Source organism: Typopeltis vanoorti, chromosome 18 (genome assembly GCF_054136105.1).
Source record: "Typopeltis vanoorti isolate ZY-2024b chromosome 18, IOZ_Tvanoo_1.0, whole genome shotgun sequence".
Lineage (NCBI taxonomy): Eukaryota > Metazoa > Arthropoda > Arachnida > Uropygi > Thelyphonidae > Typopeltis > Typopeltis vanoorti.
Genome location: NC_143566.1, coordinates 51257529 through 51276302, shown reverse-complemented (window position 1 = coordinate 51276302; position 18774 = coordinate 51257529). Strand labels below are relative to the sequence as shown.

Sequence of the window (18774 nt, the reverse complement as noted above, 5' to 3'; positions counted from 1 at the left end):
ATTAAATTCACTCTAGAACTTGAGAAAGATAACCAATTACTATTTCTGGACATTTTAATCAAGAAACGAATAGATGGTTGTATCAGCCTTACAGTTTATCGCAGACCCACCAATAAAGGTAGATACTTGCACTTCACTTCTTCACATCATATTTCTCAGAAACTGAGCATTGTACACATGCTAAAAAATAGAGCCTCTCTCATTATGACAGATGATCAAGACTTCCAAGATGAACTGTCCCTGATATCAAATAACCTTACGAAGAATGGTTATCCTAGAAAATTGATAAACAAGATTCTTTTCTGTGATTCCCCACAAAGACAACCTGATGATATACAATAGAATTCTACCATAGTGATTCCATTTATGGAGACAATTTCCAATAAGATTGTCAGATTCCTCAAGCTGCATGGAATACGAGTGGCTTTTTAAACCTGCACAGACCATTTGCCAATTTTTACGATCTCCAAAAGAGAGTCATCCATTTTTTAAATATGCCGGTGTTTACAACATACCCTGCTCGTGCGGCTTGAACTATATTGGCCAGACTTAAAGAAGTTTTCAAATCAGGAAGAAGAAACACATAGAGGATGTCAATAATAATAGAGAAGACAAATCGGGGTTAGCCTTTCATTTTGCTAGGACTAACCATATGATAGAATCGGATAAATGCTCAATGCCCTACTCAGAGGAGGACTTCCGCTCCCGAATTATAAAAGAAGCCACAACAGTTCTCCGTTCAGAACAAAACCTTAATAGAAACCAAGGATTGATTTTGCCCAAGATCTGGAAGAACCCTCATTAGATCTTTCAACATGCCAGAATTAAATTTTGCTGCCAACTACAGAACGTTCCTACATAACAACTAGTAGATCATACACGCGCTATCCATGTGATGTACGCGTTCTTCTGCTTTTATAAAAATGCAATTGTATTCAGTTCATTTTATGGTTTTAGTGTAAACAGTTTTTAGCATTTAAGTGTTCTTATTTTTTATAGATCTTTTACCCTGATGAAGCCAACAGCCACAGTTGGCGAAACTAGTTGGTATAACTTAGTTTTTAAAATAAATTTGATCAAAAAAAAAAAAAAAATAGTAGTCATTCATTCTCCTATAATTCTTGTGGTCAAAAATAACCGTTTTATCATCACACAGTGTGCCTGTTAAGAAATGAGATTGAATTTTTATAGGCCTGCCCTTTGAATAAAAGTAACAAATGTGTTTATAGTTCTGACTGCTGGAGTGTGTTGTAATTGCAGGTGCAACTTTCATCTGCAATTATGACATTCAGGTGATGCAGCAGTTTTTGTGTGTCAACCATTGAAGTAAAAGTGTGTGAGTGGAGTGTATCAGAAGTTGCATCATGGAGCAAAGAGCTGTGATAAAATTTTACTGTAAATTAGGAAAGACTACTACAGAAGTGTACCAAGACCTAAAAAAGTTTATGGCAATGACTGTCTGAGCCAGGAACAGGTATTCTGCTGGTTTTCAATGTTTAAAGAGGTGAGGGAGTCTCTGGGGGATGAACCACGCTATGGACGGCCAGTTTCTGCATGGACAAATGAAAATGTGGTGAAAGCTATGGAAATTGTTGCCCATGACAGGTGAATAACCACTAAGCTACTTGCTGTACAGTGTCAGTAAGGAAACAGCGAGATTAATCTTATAAAGCGATCAGCACAAGAGGAAGATTTGTTTGAGGTTTGTGCAGCACACAATGACACAAACAGAGGACCGAGTTGCATGTTGTCAAAATTTCATCGATGCAGTTGATCAAGATCACAATGTGTTGCAAAAAATTGTCACCAGTGATGAAAGTTGGTGTTTTCTGTTGGAATGGCATGGAACATCTCCCCGGCAGAAGAAAGGCAGGTTGCAAAAAATTATGTGTCATTGTTTTATTTTGATACTGCTGGAATTATCCACTGTGAATTTGCTCCATGTAACATGGCAGGAAAGAACTGCTCCACAACAACAATTGGTTTCTGTTGCACAATAATGTGCCCATGCTCTGCCCTGTTTGTGGAGCACTTTCTGGCTTCAAAGTTGATCTGTATGATCAACGCCCCCCCCCCCTTTCTCCCATTCACCAGATTTGGCTCCTGCAGACTTTCCCAAAGATGAAGTGTGCCTTGAAAGGGGAGTGCTTCAGTGACATTGAGGACATCACGGTGAGACCCAGACACTGAAGTTCCCATTCAGGATTTCCACTGTGCCTTCAAACGCCTGTTCAACAGATGTACATGCTGTGTGAAGTTGGAGGGAGATTATGTTGAATATGTGTAATAGACAATTCCAAATATAGTTCTTTGTTTTGATATAATAATTGTTGATTCATTACTTAAAGGTTGAACCGTGTATGCTACAAGTCTTCAAAAGTTGGTCTTTAGCCAAATAATTATTCTGACAAAATCAGTATGAAATTCAGTAATACAGAAATTGGATAAGAAAACAGAAAATATCAACTGCAGTCTCAGTAATAATGTCTACAGAACAAGTTAGATATTATAACAATTCAGGATTAGTTTTTAGTAATGATGGCACATTAAATATAGAAATAAACAACTAGCTAGTACGGTCAGAAACAAGCTGCATAAATTCATATGGAACAAAGAAAAATTCTGTCACAACTTCTTCAAGTCGGTAATATAAAAGATAGCGGTGAAACCAATTTTAATTACTGACTGGAGAGAGCTGGGTTAAAATACAAGTCTGGAGACAACAGCTGAGAGAGATATCTAAATTAAAATGACAGGAAAAAACAGAAGACATCAATCCGGGACACCAGATATGGTTGATTAAAGAGAATGATACACAAGAGCAGCAAAACGAGAAAGAGAAATAGTAGCATAAAGATCCAGAGGCAGACCAGTATAGGCATCTGCTGTACTGCTAACTACAGATGTGATTCATATCAAATTTCATTTCATTCATTTCATATGAATGAAATGAAAGCTGTTCCAATCAGCAACACCTAACAAATAATAGACCAGTTTGAAAGAAATTGGCTGACAGGAAATCAGTATGAAATATTGTTGGACTAATAATAACAAGGAACTATTTTTTAGGAGAGAAAACAATCCCACATAAATTAAAGGCAACTAGTGATGCATGGCACGTGTCACCTGTCTCTCTGTAAGTTTACACTAATTGTTGGAGAAGTCTGAAGTACTGATATATGTCAAGAGATCTGATTAGTAATTTTCAGACATTATTGAGGATAAATCCTTGGTTTTCGTTGAGGAAGATGTGAGCAAATTTCTCCTGTGGATTCCATAATCAGTTGAGGAAAAAACGTTTTCTTCTAAATAGGGCATAGTGGCTGTATCCTAGTAGCAGTGTGATTTGTAGTTGAAGTATAATGAGCTAGCTTAGACTTTTCTTCCCTTTTGTGATCCACATCGCCAACACATTCTTTCTTTCTTTCTCACATCCAATCTTCAAGCTTTAGCCTATGTGGGCTTGACCAAAGGAACATGGTGTCCTATGAACACCCAATGACTGCAGAAAGGAATATCATCCATTGAAGATCTGTGGAGGCTACAAATAGTTTAAACGCTCTTTGAATGTTGTGATCTTTGAGTAAGACAACCTTTATGAGGAGATTACCAATATATGGGATGGAAAATGAATCCCTGTACTAGTGGATATTCTAAATTTGGCAAGGATTACACAAAAATAATATTTTGTTGACTGAGTTTTGGGAGTATCCATTAAGAATGAAGAAATGGACAAGGTTTGCACCTCCTCCTCAAGTTAGTCTTCATAATTCAGAACAGAGGTTGTCCATTTCTTAAAGGTGTGGATATGTCTTAGTTTTCGAGATGGATGGTGAAGGAATGAAGCATGAAGATAGAGTCCTGCATGAGAAGGCTAGCAGAAGACCTTTAAAGAAACACGATCTGGTTCTTATCACAATGAAACCAGATAATGAAACATTATCTGGTTTCATTGTGATAAGAACATCCCGAAAGCGAAGTTTGCTTTCTTTCTCTAACTCTGCTGCCAAATTTATATTAAAATTGCACGAATTAAGAAATTAAAAAGGTTATATCCTCCTCCATTTCCATGAAGGTGGTTCAAACTTTTTCCATTCCTTGATTCTTAGGGGGGGGGGGGTGAAGGAAGATAAGGGACTACCCACTGCTAATCCAAACTGTTATCTATAAAGACCAGTGTTCCAAAAGAAGAAGTCAGAGAGAGAAAGAGAGACAATGTTCGAATAGCCTACTGATATCCAGTGAGAAGAGATCTAGAAGGACAGCATTCTCTTCTACAAGCATCTCAGTGTTTGACTATCATGCTCCTGTGGTCTAGCTTACATAGGCCAGAAAAGCTGAAGTAATTTCGAGGTGAGAAAAAAAGAAGATGTTAGCAATGTGAATGACAAAAGGGAAGTAAAGTCTGGACCATACTTTGACTAAAATCACATTACTGACTAGGATACATCCACCACATCCTATTTAGAAGAAAATACTTTATTTTCTTCTAAATAAAGTATTTTCTCGAACAAAACCAAGGGTTTATCTTAAATAATATCTGGAAATCACTAATCAGATCACTTGACAATCAGACTTGAAATTTTTCAACAATCATCTACAAACTGTACAGAGAGAGAGAGATAGCTGACACATGACATGTATCAACAGCCATATTTAATTTGTGTTAAGTTATTTTGTCTTCTAATGATTTCTTTAGGTTTTTAACAACTTCTTTCTTCATTTCTCCCATACAAAAAAAAAAAAAAAAAAAAAGCTCTAATTGAAGCCACCAGATTATAAGTGTTTGCAGAACTTATCAGTTATGACTGTTTCTAGTGTACTGTCCAACGACTAATTAAAAACGTTCATACTACTTAAATACATTCAAAAAGTTGTGTTTTGAGTTATCATAAAATAAGGATTTTTGTTTTAAACATTGAAAACTGTCAAAAATTCACTGACATTACATTCTAATTGTCACAAAAAAAAAATCATTCAACAATGAATCGAGCATGATTAAAAATGAAAAATGAATGAATAGAGCATGATTAAAAAACAGTCTTAAAGTAGTAAAAACAATTAATTTTTAAATAAATCTGACACTCACCTAGCTGGAGTATTAGAATTTGAAGGATCCCAAGCACCACCATGGCTAGGAGTCCGGCTACCTTCATGAAGTGGGGTCTGGCTGCCATAATGTGGAGTACGATTACCAAGGTTACCTATATATAAATCAGATGTTTTTATTATGAACATGAATAACAAAGCTTACTTTTCCATGAGGTGTCTGCTTGAAATCTACTTTGATTTGCAATACAAATAAAAATTGAGCTGTTACATATTAATCCTACTGATTTGAAATGTTTCCTTGTTATTCATCTTGTGGGCATTACTTATGTTCTAAAAACTGACAGTGCAGCTTACAACTTATTATTTTAAGTAAGCAAAAATTATAGACACCTTGATAAGAATTCAAACATTAAAGAAACTCGCATTTTACAATTGGACTCCTGTATGTGTGCAGGTACATACGAGGGTGGTCTGAAAAGGTCAGTGAATGATCTGATATCTCAATGGCAACATGGGCAAGGTGCACATACATGCACGTGACTATCCAGAGGCACGTCGAGAAGCGTTACCTAGATGGTGTACCCGTGACCGTCAGGGTAAACCCGCCGCGGGCAGTCGAACGTAGTCAGTGTGAGAGAGGTAGGGTCACAGTGCAATGGAGTAACGAGTGAACATCAAGTTCTGCTACAAATTGGGGAAAACGGCAATGGAGACACATGAAATGTTGGTGCACATGTACAGGACGGAAGCCGTGAGCAGAAAATGTGTTTACGACTGGTTCAAACGCTTTCGCGACGGGAGAAAAATGACTGAGGATGAGCCACGTTCGGGTTGGTCGTCGACAAGCAGAATCCCAGACATGATCGAGCGAGTGCGACAAAATGCTGGCACGAGATTGGTGACTGTCTCTACGATTACTGGCAGAGGAATTGGGCATTAGCAAGGACACAGTGCGCACTATCGTCCTCAAAGATTTGGGTAAGCGGAAGATCTGTTCCTAGTTTGTGCCACACAAGCTGATAGACGAACAGAAAGCAAAACAGATGGAAACCTCTAGAGATTTCATTACCATGTGTGACCAGGATCCATCCTTTCTGCGAACCATCGTCACAGGAGACGAGACCTGGTGCTACCAGTTCGATCCGGAATCCATGCGTCATGAAAGGCGCACGTTTTGCAGACATGGCGGCAATCCAAGAGCGTGTGAAAGCAGTTCTGCGATTGATTCCTAAAGAGGCATTTGCTGACAGTTTCCAGAAGCTTTATGAACGTTGCCAAAAGTGTGTTGTGAAGGATGGTGATTGTTTTGAAAGCCAGTAAAGGTAATTTGTTTGTATCTTCTGTTTTGTTTGTTTTCTGATACCATTCACTGAACTTTTTAGACGCACCTCGTACACATACACTTTACTTTTTTTGTTATGTTAATCAAAAACTTACTTCTATTAATAAAGCTACTTGAATCCTAATTTTGCATTAAAGTTAAACAAGTTAGTCATAAATAATTTGTTTGTTTCTGAATAACCTCTATTTTAAATCTGAAAGTAATAACTGCAATAAGTTACATGCCATCCAATCTTCCAGTTCCAACTGAAGATGAGTAGAAAAGTTGATGTTCAGTTAATTCGTGAAATTACAAATGATAAAACCATTAGGAGGATACATTTTCAGGCTTTCCTAATATTAGGTAAGGGTTTCATGTTTGGATAATAGATAAAACTGCAAAGAATGACATCTGGAAAATAAATTTTCAGACGTGGGTCATAGTTAGAGAGGAGAAAATTTATTGAACTTACTAATACTTTGCTAGTTTTCTAGTTGAGTTCTTGTCACAAATACTGTGACAAGAACTCAACTACATCATTGTAGAAACCATTCAAATTATAACTGAAAAAGAGTTTTGTACTGTTGTGGTAATTTTCAAATGTCTAGCAAAAGCAAGTGATGTAACAGTGAGTCCAGTAAAAAGAAAACATTAATGGATAATCCAGTTAACATTACTGGATGAATTTTTCTATTATAACTGATTCTCACTATAGGAAGTACCATTGTTAAATGTGTTTATTTTAAAATGTTATCAAATGTTTTTCAATTATATCTTGTCTTCTGCGCCTTTGTAAAAACTATAGTTTTATCGTTTTAACCTTTCTTCTTAACCCTTACTATACTTCTGACTTATGGCTGCAAATAATATAAAGCTCACGTGTGCAAAACTTACAGAACAAAGAAATCGCCTCTGGCTGGAGCCAATCTCTTTGTCTGACCCACTGGTGTTTATTCTCAACTGAATTTGGAAAATTTATTTAGTTTCTAGCCTCACCACCAAATTCGTGGGTGGGAGGTGAATCTCCCTCCAAAGAATAACACACAGCAAACCACACGGAACTTTTCTCTCTTATTTCTAAGTAAATCTATCAACTAAAATTTTCTGTTATGCAGTTGTGACAATATTTATTTTTAAGGCTCACACAGATTCGAGTTTAATGAGTAGTGCATTGGATTAGAAATCAGGCAAGTTATTTAAACACGAAAACAATTTATTTAACATCAATGAAATGTACAATGGGTCAATTTTAAGTACTAAGTAAATTAGCATCTATGCTTCAAATCATAACTAATGACTACGTTTACAAATTAGTTCCTCATCATATTCAATTCTAGTAAGACCACGTGTCTATAATTTTCTCTCATTAAACTTGGTTATACTCAGATTAATCTTACATAATATTCCACAGGCTTAGGCAATAGCTATAACATAAAATACATGATATTTCACTTTAAATTTTTTTACCAGACCTTCTCTCACATATAACAAAATATCTCAACTATCAGCATAAGGCCTAAAGTCCTTAAGTATCATAAATCAAGTTCCTTAATTAAATCACCGTCACACCTTCTCTAGCTAAACAATGAAAAGATCTTACTTGAACAGAAGTCTGTACCTCTCTGAATGATCCTTGAAATTTCCTTCTGTTCCCATTTGACTTTAGCATTGAACTGGGGTACCTTTTTCTGGGGCTTGTGAGATCCTTCTTAATTATCAGCGGACATCAGGAACTTGGCGGCATGGAAACTCGACATCTAAATTCTTCTAAAACAGCTTATCTTAGTCGCGTCAGTCCCTCGGCATTTTTCTATCTGGAACACAGGCCTCCGATGGCAATTATAAATTATCTCCAACGATGTTAGCAAAACTCTGCTGCCGCAGCGTACATCGTAACTTCAGGTCAGAACCCCAAGTGACCTCGAAACAGGAATGCATACTGGATCGACTCAAACTCGTACTCCAAGAAAAAGGCAAGACAAGACCCATTTCGACATGGCGAACTGCTATTTTTATAGTCTCCTGATGACCTTCATTTTTGCTTATGTCATCGTCCGCTGGGTACCGTAAATTTTCTGCACCCGACACCCACATCTATCGGTGCAATTAGATGGGAGACCCCTGTGTAACATTGCACTGCACGTGTACAGCAGCCTGAGGTCATGACTTAATCTTAATCATGTCTGGAATTTTTTTGTTCACTATGGCATACTTAGCCACAATACAATCTCCTTTGTTCTTACACAAAACTATTGATAATACATTATTCATAATTAAAAAAAACAAACATTTTTTCTATTACAATTACACCAAGTTTGTTCATTGATATACAAGTATTTTAGCAAGATTTAGTATACTTGTAAAATCTGAATAAAAGGTATTATATTACTAAAATCCCTTTTATTCAAGATTTAACACCATTATAACATACTAATGAAGAGTCTTTACTGAAGTCCCACAGGTCTGATGCTATTTTAAATGAAATTCAGTATTGAAAACTCAATACTGAATTTCATTTAAAATAAAACTCAACTGTATTTGCATCATGATTTAACATTTAAGCAGAGAAAACTACATCTACAGACATCTTGCAGAAGACAATAATATCACACTTTTTTTTGAAGAAGTATGATATTATGTATCACACTGGCGAGTATAGATAAGGAAGTTATAATTCCTCTTTATAGGACCTTGATACATGCAAATCTGGATTATAGTGCTTAGGTCTGGTCTCCTAGGTTTCTTGGGGATGAGGACGTGGTGGAGAGGATTCAGAGGCAAGCAACCAAGATGGTGAGTGAGTTGAGGATGTGTGGCTGCAGAAGTTGGTTAATAGACAAAAAAGAAAGGATATGATAGAAATATTTAAGTTATTTTAGGGTTTTATATAATTTATGCAGGGGAAATGTTTCAGCACTGACTACAGGGGAGAACAAGTGGTCATCCTTGGAAGTTGAGTAAAAGCGTGATAAGTAGGGATGGGAAGACTAGATTTTTCACTTGGAGAGTTGTGAATGAATGGAATGAGTTGCCAGAGTCAGTTGATAGTGCTCTGTCTGATAATGGATTCAAGGAGAGGTATGACAGATTGTGTGGGTCTCATGAGTCCTCGGGCTGGAGGTGCCCATACAATAATAATAATAAAGAGGAGTAATGAATGTTGGAAATGAGACACTGCTGACACTATTCGCAACACCAGAGAACTCTGGACAATAGCCATAGCTATTCAAGCAACATCTCATCACACAACCTTTCACTCTATACATGTCAAAAAAAAAAAAATCGGAATGAGTTAGTTTATGATTTCAATGTATTTCCTGATATCTCTGACAAACTGAAGTGAATCATGAAATTAGTCAAAGAAGTCAGACAGCATTTTGAAGAGGCTGATATTGACAGGATCAAATTGCAAAGAGGCAACTAACTTGAATAGGCCTGTTGCAATAGTGAATGAGAATTCAGAAGTATGAACTCAGCTCAAAATCAAGACATGGTGAAAGGTCTTAAAATGGCTAATTATTTCTTCCAAAAGGATGACTTAATGAAGGGAAGTATAAGTTCAAGAGAGCCATTTAGGTTGCTAATGGAACTACTGGATGATTTATAAAGAACACAGGAAATTAAAAAACTCAATAAATAAAATCAGTCATCTCATTCTTCAGAGACAATTGTTTTCAATATTTTTTTTTTATGTGTGAATCCCACTTACAAAGGTTTGTAAACCTATTGCACAATGCTCTGTAATTCTCAAAGATTTTGTGGTGGGATTCACTTAAACAAATAAATATAAATAAAGCTTTAGTGGTGTACATAGGTTGAGGGTTAAATAATTTTGAAGTCCATGCTCAGATATTAAACATATTTTTTCATGCCTGCTTCATGCTTCTAATAAGCAATATAGTGGTCTTTCATTAGCCATTGATAGTCATTGCCCACTTCATGACATTAATAAGTGCCCACACCACAGCAGGATGTAGGCATATAAGTTGGAGGGTTGAGACACTATTGACTTGCCATCAGGCTGGCAGTTTTGCTCCATATGATAAGAGGCTTTAATTCTTATAAAGTACTGCATTGGGTATTTTCACATCTCATAGCATTTAGAAAAATCAATTTAAAAGGCAAAATCTATAGGGCAGTAGTGAGACCAGCTATGATGTATGCTATGGAAACTGTGACCCTGAGGAAAAATAACATCAGCAGAATGGAGATAGCAAAGATGAGAATGCCTAGGTGGATGTGCAATGTGACCAGAAAGGATCGTCTGAGACATGACTATGTGAGGGGAATGGTGAAAGTTATGAACTTAGGAGTGAAGATACAGGAGGCAAGGTTGAGATGGTTTGGTCATGTGATGAAGAGGAAGAACAAATATGTGGGAAGAAAGGTCATGCAGATGGATGTGCAGGGGAGGAGGAAGTGCAGGCGGCCAAAGAAGAGATGGAGGGAGCTGGTGGAGGACTTGAGGATGAAGAACTTGGATGTGGTTACAGCCCAAGACAGGAGGATGTGGAGGAGACTCACCAAAAACAGCAACCCCACTTAAATGGGACAAGCTGCAGAAGAAGAAGATAGCATTTAGAAAAATATGCTTTGCTGTGCACATGTTGGTAATTTTTGTGCCCCGGTGATGGGCAAGTTCATAGCGCACAAATAAAAAAACCGAGTTTGCAAATCAAGAAACTAATCCATGTTTCCAATCTTTCATTTGTGTATCAGTTTTCCAGGAATATGATCTCCACAAACAGCAAGGTCTATTGAAGAAGTTAATCTATTATCTTTTCTGCAAGCTTCAGACTGCAGTATGAACAGTTTATTTAGTTTATTGAATTACTATAAGTTTATTTAATTTTGTTTCTTTGTTTAATGTAAAATAATATCAGAATCATCATGAATACTTTTAATAATGTTTTAGATAAGCAGTTTAAAAATATTAAATGGATGTAGAAATTTATTTCACATGGTTATAAATTAAAGTTACTCAGAAATTATATTATTGTTTAATCCTTTATCTAAGTGTAAACAAAGTTTGTGCATGAAGTATCTTCACAACTAAGCTACTTGTATATAGAGGCTTAATGTAAAGCACACATCCTTTGGGGTATGTATAATGCTATGCATCATGGGAAGGGCCACTACCCAGATTGGTAGTGATTTGATCCAAGTTCTTTGCTTACAGCACCTGAACTGTCAATAACTTGATTTAAATTCAAATGTGTGCAACTTGGATCTTCTTTTAATCAAACAGTATTCTCTGAGCCTTCTCATCAATAATTTCTGCTGACATATTTGTATCTTTTTCATGCCTATCTACAAATCATTTCAGCAGCTTTTTTTCAAGAAGAAGTAAATTTTCTTTCTCTAGCTAAACCACTGTTATGGAACTTTGTACATGCAATGAGCAGGGGGGGGGGGGATAGACTAAAAAGTTCTGATAAACACCTAGAACAAAATGATATCAAAGCAACTAATATAACCACAAGAAAGAACATATCTTAAAGCCCTTTATCCCTCATGTTTCATCAAAATATAATAATTTGTTCTTTTTCATTTAGAATATATAAGAAGCCATGTCAGAGGTTTAGAAGAAATTCAAAGAGAGAGGTGCGAGCTGTCATCAAGTTTTTTGTGTTGCAAGAAAAGTCCGCATCTGAGATTCACCAAACTTGGTGTGATGATTTTAGGAGACTGTGCTCCAGCATATCCAACAGTTGCCAGATGCCCCCCCCCGGTCAGGAAGACCTTCCACAGTGATCATACCTGAAAACATCGATGCAGTGCATGCCATGATCCTTGATGATAGATTAATACCAACCAAAAACATTGCAGACTCTGGGGATATTCAGAGAATGAGTTGGGATCATTATCCACCAACATCTGGACATGATGAAGCTCTAAGCAAACTGGGCACCCAAATGTTTGAATGCTGTCCAAGAGAGAGAGAGAGCGAGAGAGAGAGAAAACGTGTGCTGTTATCTCAAGGAGTTTTGAGTCATTTTGAGAAATCAGGTGCAAATTTTTTGGTTGTATTGTGACTGTTCATGAAACATGGCTTCATAACTATGACCCAGAGACCAAAGAACAGTCAATGGAGTGGAGACACAAAGGTTCTCCATGGCCAAAGATGTTCTGAACCCAAAATTCAGCAGGGAGAGTTCTTGCCATTGTCTTTTGGGATATGGATGGTGTAATCCTTACTAAGTACATCAAAAAAGGTGAAACTGTTACAGCAGCAGTTTATTCAACAGCTCCGAAGGAAAAATGCTGCAGAGAAACTGAGCAGACGCATGCTGCTTTGCAGGACAATGCATGTGCTCACACTGCTCATGAAACCTAACAGACACTACACAACTTTGGCTTTCAATGTCTGCCTCACCTGATTCCGTCTGATTATTTCCTATTCCGAAATTTAGAGAAACACTTGAAAGGAACAAAATTTACCACAATCATCAGCATCATCAAATTCCTGCCATGTACCCTCAAGGGGTGATACTAATTTCTTATCTACAATTTTTCTCCAAATCAGTCTGTTACTTGTCAAGACTCCAACATTATCAGATCTTATATTTCTATCGTCTAAGGCACTTTGTTCCGTATCAATCCACCTATATCTTCGTCTTCGTCTAGGTCGTTTTGCTGCCAACCTGGCAGAGAACACTTGTTTCGCTAATCTTTCTTCACCCATTCTGTTTAAGTGACAATACCACCTGAGATTAGCTCTGCTAACGCATTCCTGGGTGTTGACAATGTCAAGTTCTTTCCTAATATCCTCGTTTTTAATATGATATTGCCATTCATACTATCTGTTCACGCCTATAATCTTTCTCAGGAATCTCATATCTGCAGTCTCTAGTCTTTGGTCAAGTGTTTTACTTCTGACCAAGCTCTCAGATCCATAAGTTAAAACTGGTTTGAACACTGTCTTGTATACAGCTAATTTAGTGTTCCGACTAATTTCTCTCTTATTCCATATGAATTTATTCAATTGACTTCTCACCATACCAGCTTTGCTGATTCTGTTGTCTATTTCTATATTTAATTTACCATCTTCAGTAAAAATCGTGCCTAAGTAGCTGAAATGTTTTACTTGTTCCACAGGTTCTCCATTCACAACACAGTTGACATTTTCAATGATTCTACCTATTTTCATTGTCTTTGTCTTTTTATTGCTGACCTTCATACCATATCTATTACAACAGCTATTCAATTTAGTCAGAGAATCTTGCAGACTTGTAACGGATTTATTAAGTATAACATCATCTGCATAAAGCAAAGAGCTGACATTAACATCACCAATTTTGATATCATGTTTAATACCACTTTCCTTGATAATGTGATCCATATAGATAATGAATAACAGAGGGGATAATGTACATTCTTGTCTCGCACCAGATTTAACATTAAACCATCTTCCTGTACTTCCTTCAATTCTACCTGCTGACTTACAACACAAATAAAAACTAAGTATTGCTTGATATAATGACCCATTGACACCATATAACTGTAGCATATTGAATAGCTTCTCTCTTGGCACCTTGTCATATGCTTTTTCCAAACCGACAAAACTTAAATACAGATCTCTGTTATATTCCCATGCTTTCTCGACTATTTGTCGTAAAGTGAAGATCTGATCCTGACAGTCTCTATTTGGCCTGAATCCAGCTTGTTCCTCACCAAGCTTTTCTTCCACAATTCTTCTCAACCGTTTCTCAAGTATACTAGCATAGATCTTGCCAGGAACACTCAGTAGGGAAATACCTCTGTAATTCTCACATTCTTTTTATATATGATACTATGAGAGCTCTATTCCAATCATTGGGAAATCATCCCTCTGCATAGGCTTTCTGAACTATGCAGTGCAGCCACTGTAAGATTCTTATACCACCATACTTCAGAATTTCTGGTCGAATATCATCTACTCTTGCTGCCTTTCCACATTTCAGGCCTTTGATGGCTTTTTCTACTTCAAGTATGGATATGAATTCCTGAGTGCATGCCTGGTCAGTGTTTTTTACCATTGTACTGTCATCACTGCTTGTTTCATTTAGCAGTTTTTCAAAGTAATTACTCCATACTTCAAGGATATCTTTTTCTCCTGTTTTCATGTCACCTTTATCATCTCTAACTCCTTTTACAGCACTCTTTCCCCCATTCTTAAGCTTCTTCAACAACCTCCAGAATATTTTGCTACCTTCTTGATATTTATTTTCTATATTCTTGCCAAAGTTCTCCCATGACTTTTGTTTAGCTAGTTTTACACAGTGTTTAGAATTCTTGCATTTGTTTCTGTATTTTCTAAGAGCACAAGCCGACTTATTTGACAGGAACTTTTGATATGCTTTCTTCTTTTCTTTCACTGCCTCTTTAACTTCCTGTGTCCACCAGGGAGGTCTGATTTTTTTATCCTTGCAGACAACCTCACCACATGCCTCTCCGGCAGAATCAATCAATGTTTTCTTCAGAGTTTTCCACTGTATCTCCAAGGTTTTATTCCTGTTCTCAAACTCTCTCATTTTTTCTTCAATAATCTTTGTGTATTTTAGTTTACAGTTCACATTTGAGAGCTGCTCAACTTTTATTCACTTTAAAACTTTCTTGCATGTTATTCTTTTCAATATGAAATTCAATTTTATCCTGCTCAAGACTAAATAGTGATCACTTCCAATTTCAAGTCCTCTGTACACTCTGGTGTCCTGCACCAGGGAGAAAACATCACTATCCACAATAACATAGTCAATGAGACGTTTCTTATTCTTTGTCTCTTCTCTCCATGTGAATTTGTGCACATTTTTATGTTGGAACATGGTGTTAGTAATAACCAGTCCATGTCCTGAGCAGAAATCCAACAGATATTTGCCATTATTATTAGCTTTGCTCTTTTCTCCAAATTTTCCCAAAATATTTTTGTATGTCTCACAATCATTTCCTACTCTGCTATTTAGATCCCCAACAAGGACAAACTTTTCCTTTTTCATTGTCAGTTGCTTTTTCTAAAGTCTCAAAAAATTCCTCCACTTTTACCTTAGTAGAACCTTCTGTGGGACCATAGGCACAAATAAGTCTCATTGTCCAGTTCCCCATTCTCATTTTGCCCACATTACTCTACTTGAGACTGACTGCCATTTCAAGAAGATTAGCCCCGTTATGTTGAATACTATGGCTACTCCTTCTTTTCCTTGATTTTCATTGCCTGAATATAACATTTTGTATTTATTGCACAGAAACATCTCATCAGTTTTTGACTTTTTTGTTTCAGTCACCCCTATTATGTCGATCTGGTACTTATCTAATTCCTCAGCTAGCTCCATTTCTTTGCCATTCAGGCTTCTTATGTTGATAGTACCGATCTTTAACTCTGGTGATGTTGAGTTGGGGTGTGTTTTCAGATTTGTTCCAGTAGCTGACTTTTCGCTGTTCGTCCTGGTTCCCCGGCGAAAACAACGGGGGCCTTGTTTAACCTGGCGACACCCCAGCCGGCATGAAATTTTGTCATGTCGTACCATCATTTTTTATTTTGGTTTACCAATAAGAATACAATTTGGTCGGCTAAATCCCAAATTGCCAGCCCTTCCTCATTCGTTTAGTATTCAAGTAGATACCCAACAGGGTGCACCACGAGAAGGTGAGGATTAAATATTAGGTCAGAAGCCCTGGTCGGTTCTCCGCATTCCTTTAAAGGCTATGTGGAGGTCTCCTCTCAGTTATACAGCTTTGACCCTTAAGCACGAAGTCATATCCACAGGTGAGGACTGGTTTGTGCAACAAGGAAAATAATTTTTTCTCAGAGGATTGCAAATGATGCAGCAGCATTGTAAGAAGTGTAAGAAGTGTAAAAAAAAAAATTTATTTGTTTAATAATGTGTAAGTTATATGGTTCTAACTCAATTCCTTCATGGTGATTGTCACAACTTTTCAGCACACGCACCCTCATTAGCATAATGTCTTTCATAGTTGATACTGATGCACATCTCTTTGTACTATGAATGCAACCTCCTGACTGAGAGTGGCCTGTGTAGCACATAATGGTAGAATATTTTCTTTCATTTCTTTTTCACTTTGCCACTACCCATATGACACTTGTTAACTTGTTATAATTGCTACTTCAAATTCATATGGATTTTCTGATAACTATATAAAAAATGATTTCATTGCATTTTGTTCTAATGGAGTTAGCGTAATGTTAGGAAACAAATCAGGTGTTGCAATCAAACTTCTAGAAAAATTTCCCAACGTTGTGGCTTGGCATTGCGCTCATCGTTTACACTTAGCATTAGACGATTCGATAAAAAACATTAAAGAAATAAATCATTTTGAAATATTTATAGATAAATTATATGCTTTTTATCATCAATCACCAAAAAATCAATGAGAATTAAATACGATTGCAAAAGATCTTGGTATCGAAATTTTAAAGATCAGTCGTGTGTTTGGACCACGATGGGCAGTTTGCAGTTTATGAATGGCTCTTGCTTTGTGGAGAAATTACCCAGCTTTATGCAAGCATTTTGCATCGATATAAGGGCTTTTTAAACCGACTTCTCAATTTGGAATTTTTAAAAGATCTAGTATTAATCATTAGCATTAATGATTGATATCCTACAGGAATTACCATATCTGTCAGAAGCTCTACAAAGTCGCAATATAAATGTTATAAGGGCTGAGTTCGGCTTTTTTTTTTTTTGCTCGACGATGCGAGCCCTTTGTTAAAATTTCCGTATCTCACCACTGCTCCTAAGTATATATCAGGTCATTCCAAAAGTAACATCATTTTTAACATTAAATTTTGAAAGGATATAAAAAATAAATCACTTGCTAATTTAAATCACTTGACTCAATAATGCTCTTCCAACATTGTGAAAGCTGCATAACGGCATTTCTATAGAATTCGGGAAGCTTGGAGACAAAGAAGTCGCATAGACTCAATTTCAGTGTTTAATGTATCGTATTGTTTTTCATTAATGAAATGTTGCGAACTTCAAAACAGGTGGTAATCTGACGGTGCAAGATCAGGAGAATACAGAGGATATGGAAGCTTTTCCCAGTCGAGTTCCTCAATCTTGGTACAGGTAATTCTTGCACTATGAAGGCATGTGTCATTATGGTGAAAAACAACACCCTTTTGAATGACCAGAGAACACCTCTTTTCTTTCAGTTTTTCATTCGATCGATCGAGTTGTTCACAGTATACTTCAGCTGTGATTGCTTGGTTTTGTGACAAGAGGTCAAAGCATATAATACCGGCCATATCCCATCAAATGCTTAACAAATCCTTCTGAGGATGAAGGTCTTGTTTTGGCTGAGGTTTAGCTTGTTTCCCCCTGAATGAACCCACTGCCTTGTAAAGTATCCACTTTTCATGACTGGTGACTACACGTCACAAAAATGGAGATTGAACCTCCCGAGAATGAAGAGCAGTGCAGATGTTGACGTGTTCTTTCGATTGTTTTCATCAATTCATGAGGAACCCACCTGCTGAGCTTAGACATTATTCCAAGTTCTTGCAAATGATGGATAGTCGACTAATGATGATAAATTAAGATCTTTTGCTAAATCTTCAACAGTTGAATTGGCATTTCTTTCAATCACAGCTTCCAGCATATCATTATTGAGAGAAACAGGGCAATCAGAGTGAGCGGAATCTTTCAAACAAAAGTCCCCTTGTCGAAATTTTTGAAACCATCACTGGCACTTTCATATGTTCAAAACATTATCACCATACACTTCTTGCACATTTTTACAGTGTTAGCAGCATTGTTGCTTTTTTAAACTCATCAAGCACAATGTGCTCTTCAGAGATTATTTTCATGCGTTTTTTTTTTTTTTTTTTCCTATTTCACTTCTACATGCCAGCCTGGTTGGCCAAGTGGACAGTATCTGTATTTTCTGTTTAATAGGCTGTAGGTTTGAATTCCATTGTCAGATAGTGCAAATATCTGTGAAGGTTTTTCAGTGCTAAATGAATTTAATCATCCAATATGAGATAACTTTGTTTACTAGATCCCTATTAGAGTTTTATGCTTGATCCTTTAAAGCAGAGTTTCAAGATTACTAACCCCACAGCACTAATGTACCATGACAGATTTACAACCTGGAATTTATATGTAGATAAGCTTATATGTTGGTTATACATAGCTTCAAATTTTTCAGGAAATGACAACATATACTAGAATACGGCCAAACAGGCAGGACAGCCAATATCAGGATATCCAAACACAAGGACTACATCTGGTTCCATTACTACAGCCACTCAGGTCTTGCTAACCATGCATTGGACACCCACCACAAAATATGCTGGAAGAAGGCCACTTTATTACACTGCAGCAAGTACTATAAAAATATTCTTTATTATGTTATGAATATTTAAGATATTGTGGATGTGCCATTTGTTATTCCTTTACACG

General features: G+C 36.7%; 1 protein-coding gene across 1 annotated transcript in view; it reads right to left on the bottom strand.

The window, feature by feature from the left end:
- The window catches only part of Spt5 (Transcription elongation factor subunit Spt5), a 428434-nt gene that overhangs the window by 55849 nt on the left and 353811 nt on the right, over positions 1–18774 (bottom strand). The window contains 1 exon segment of the mRNA XM_090408290.1: positions 5090–5204. Coding sequence (XP_090264416.1) covers positions 5090–5204 — 115 coding nt within the window.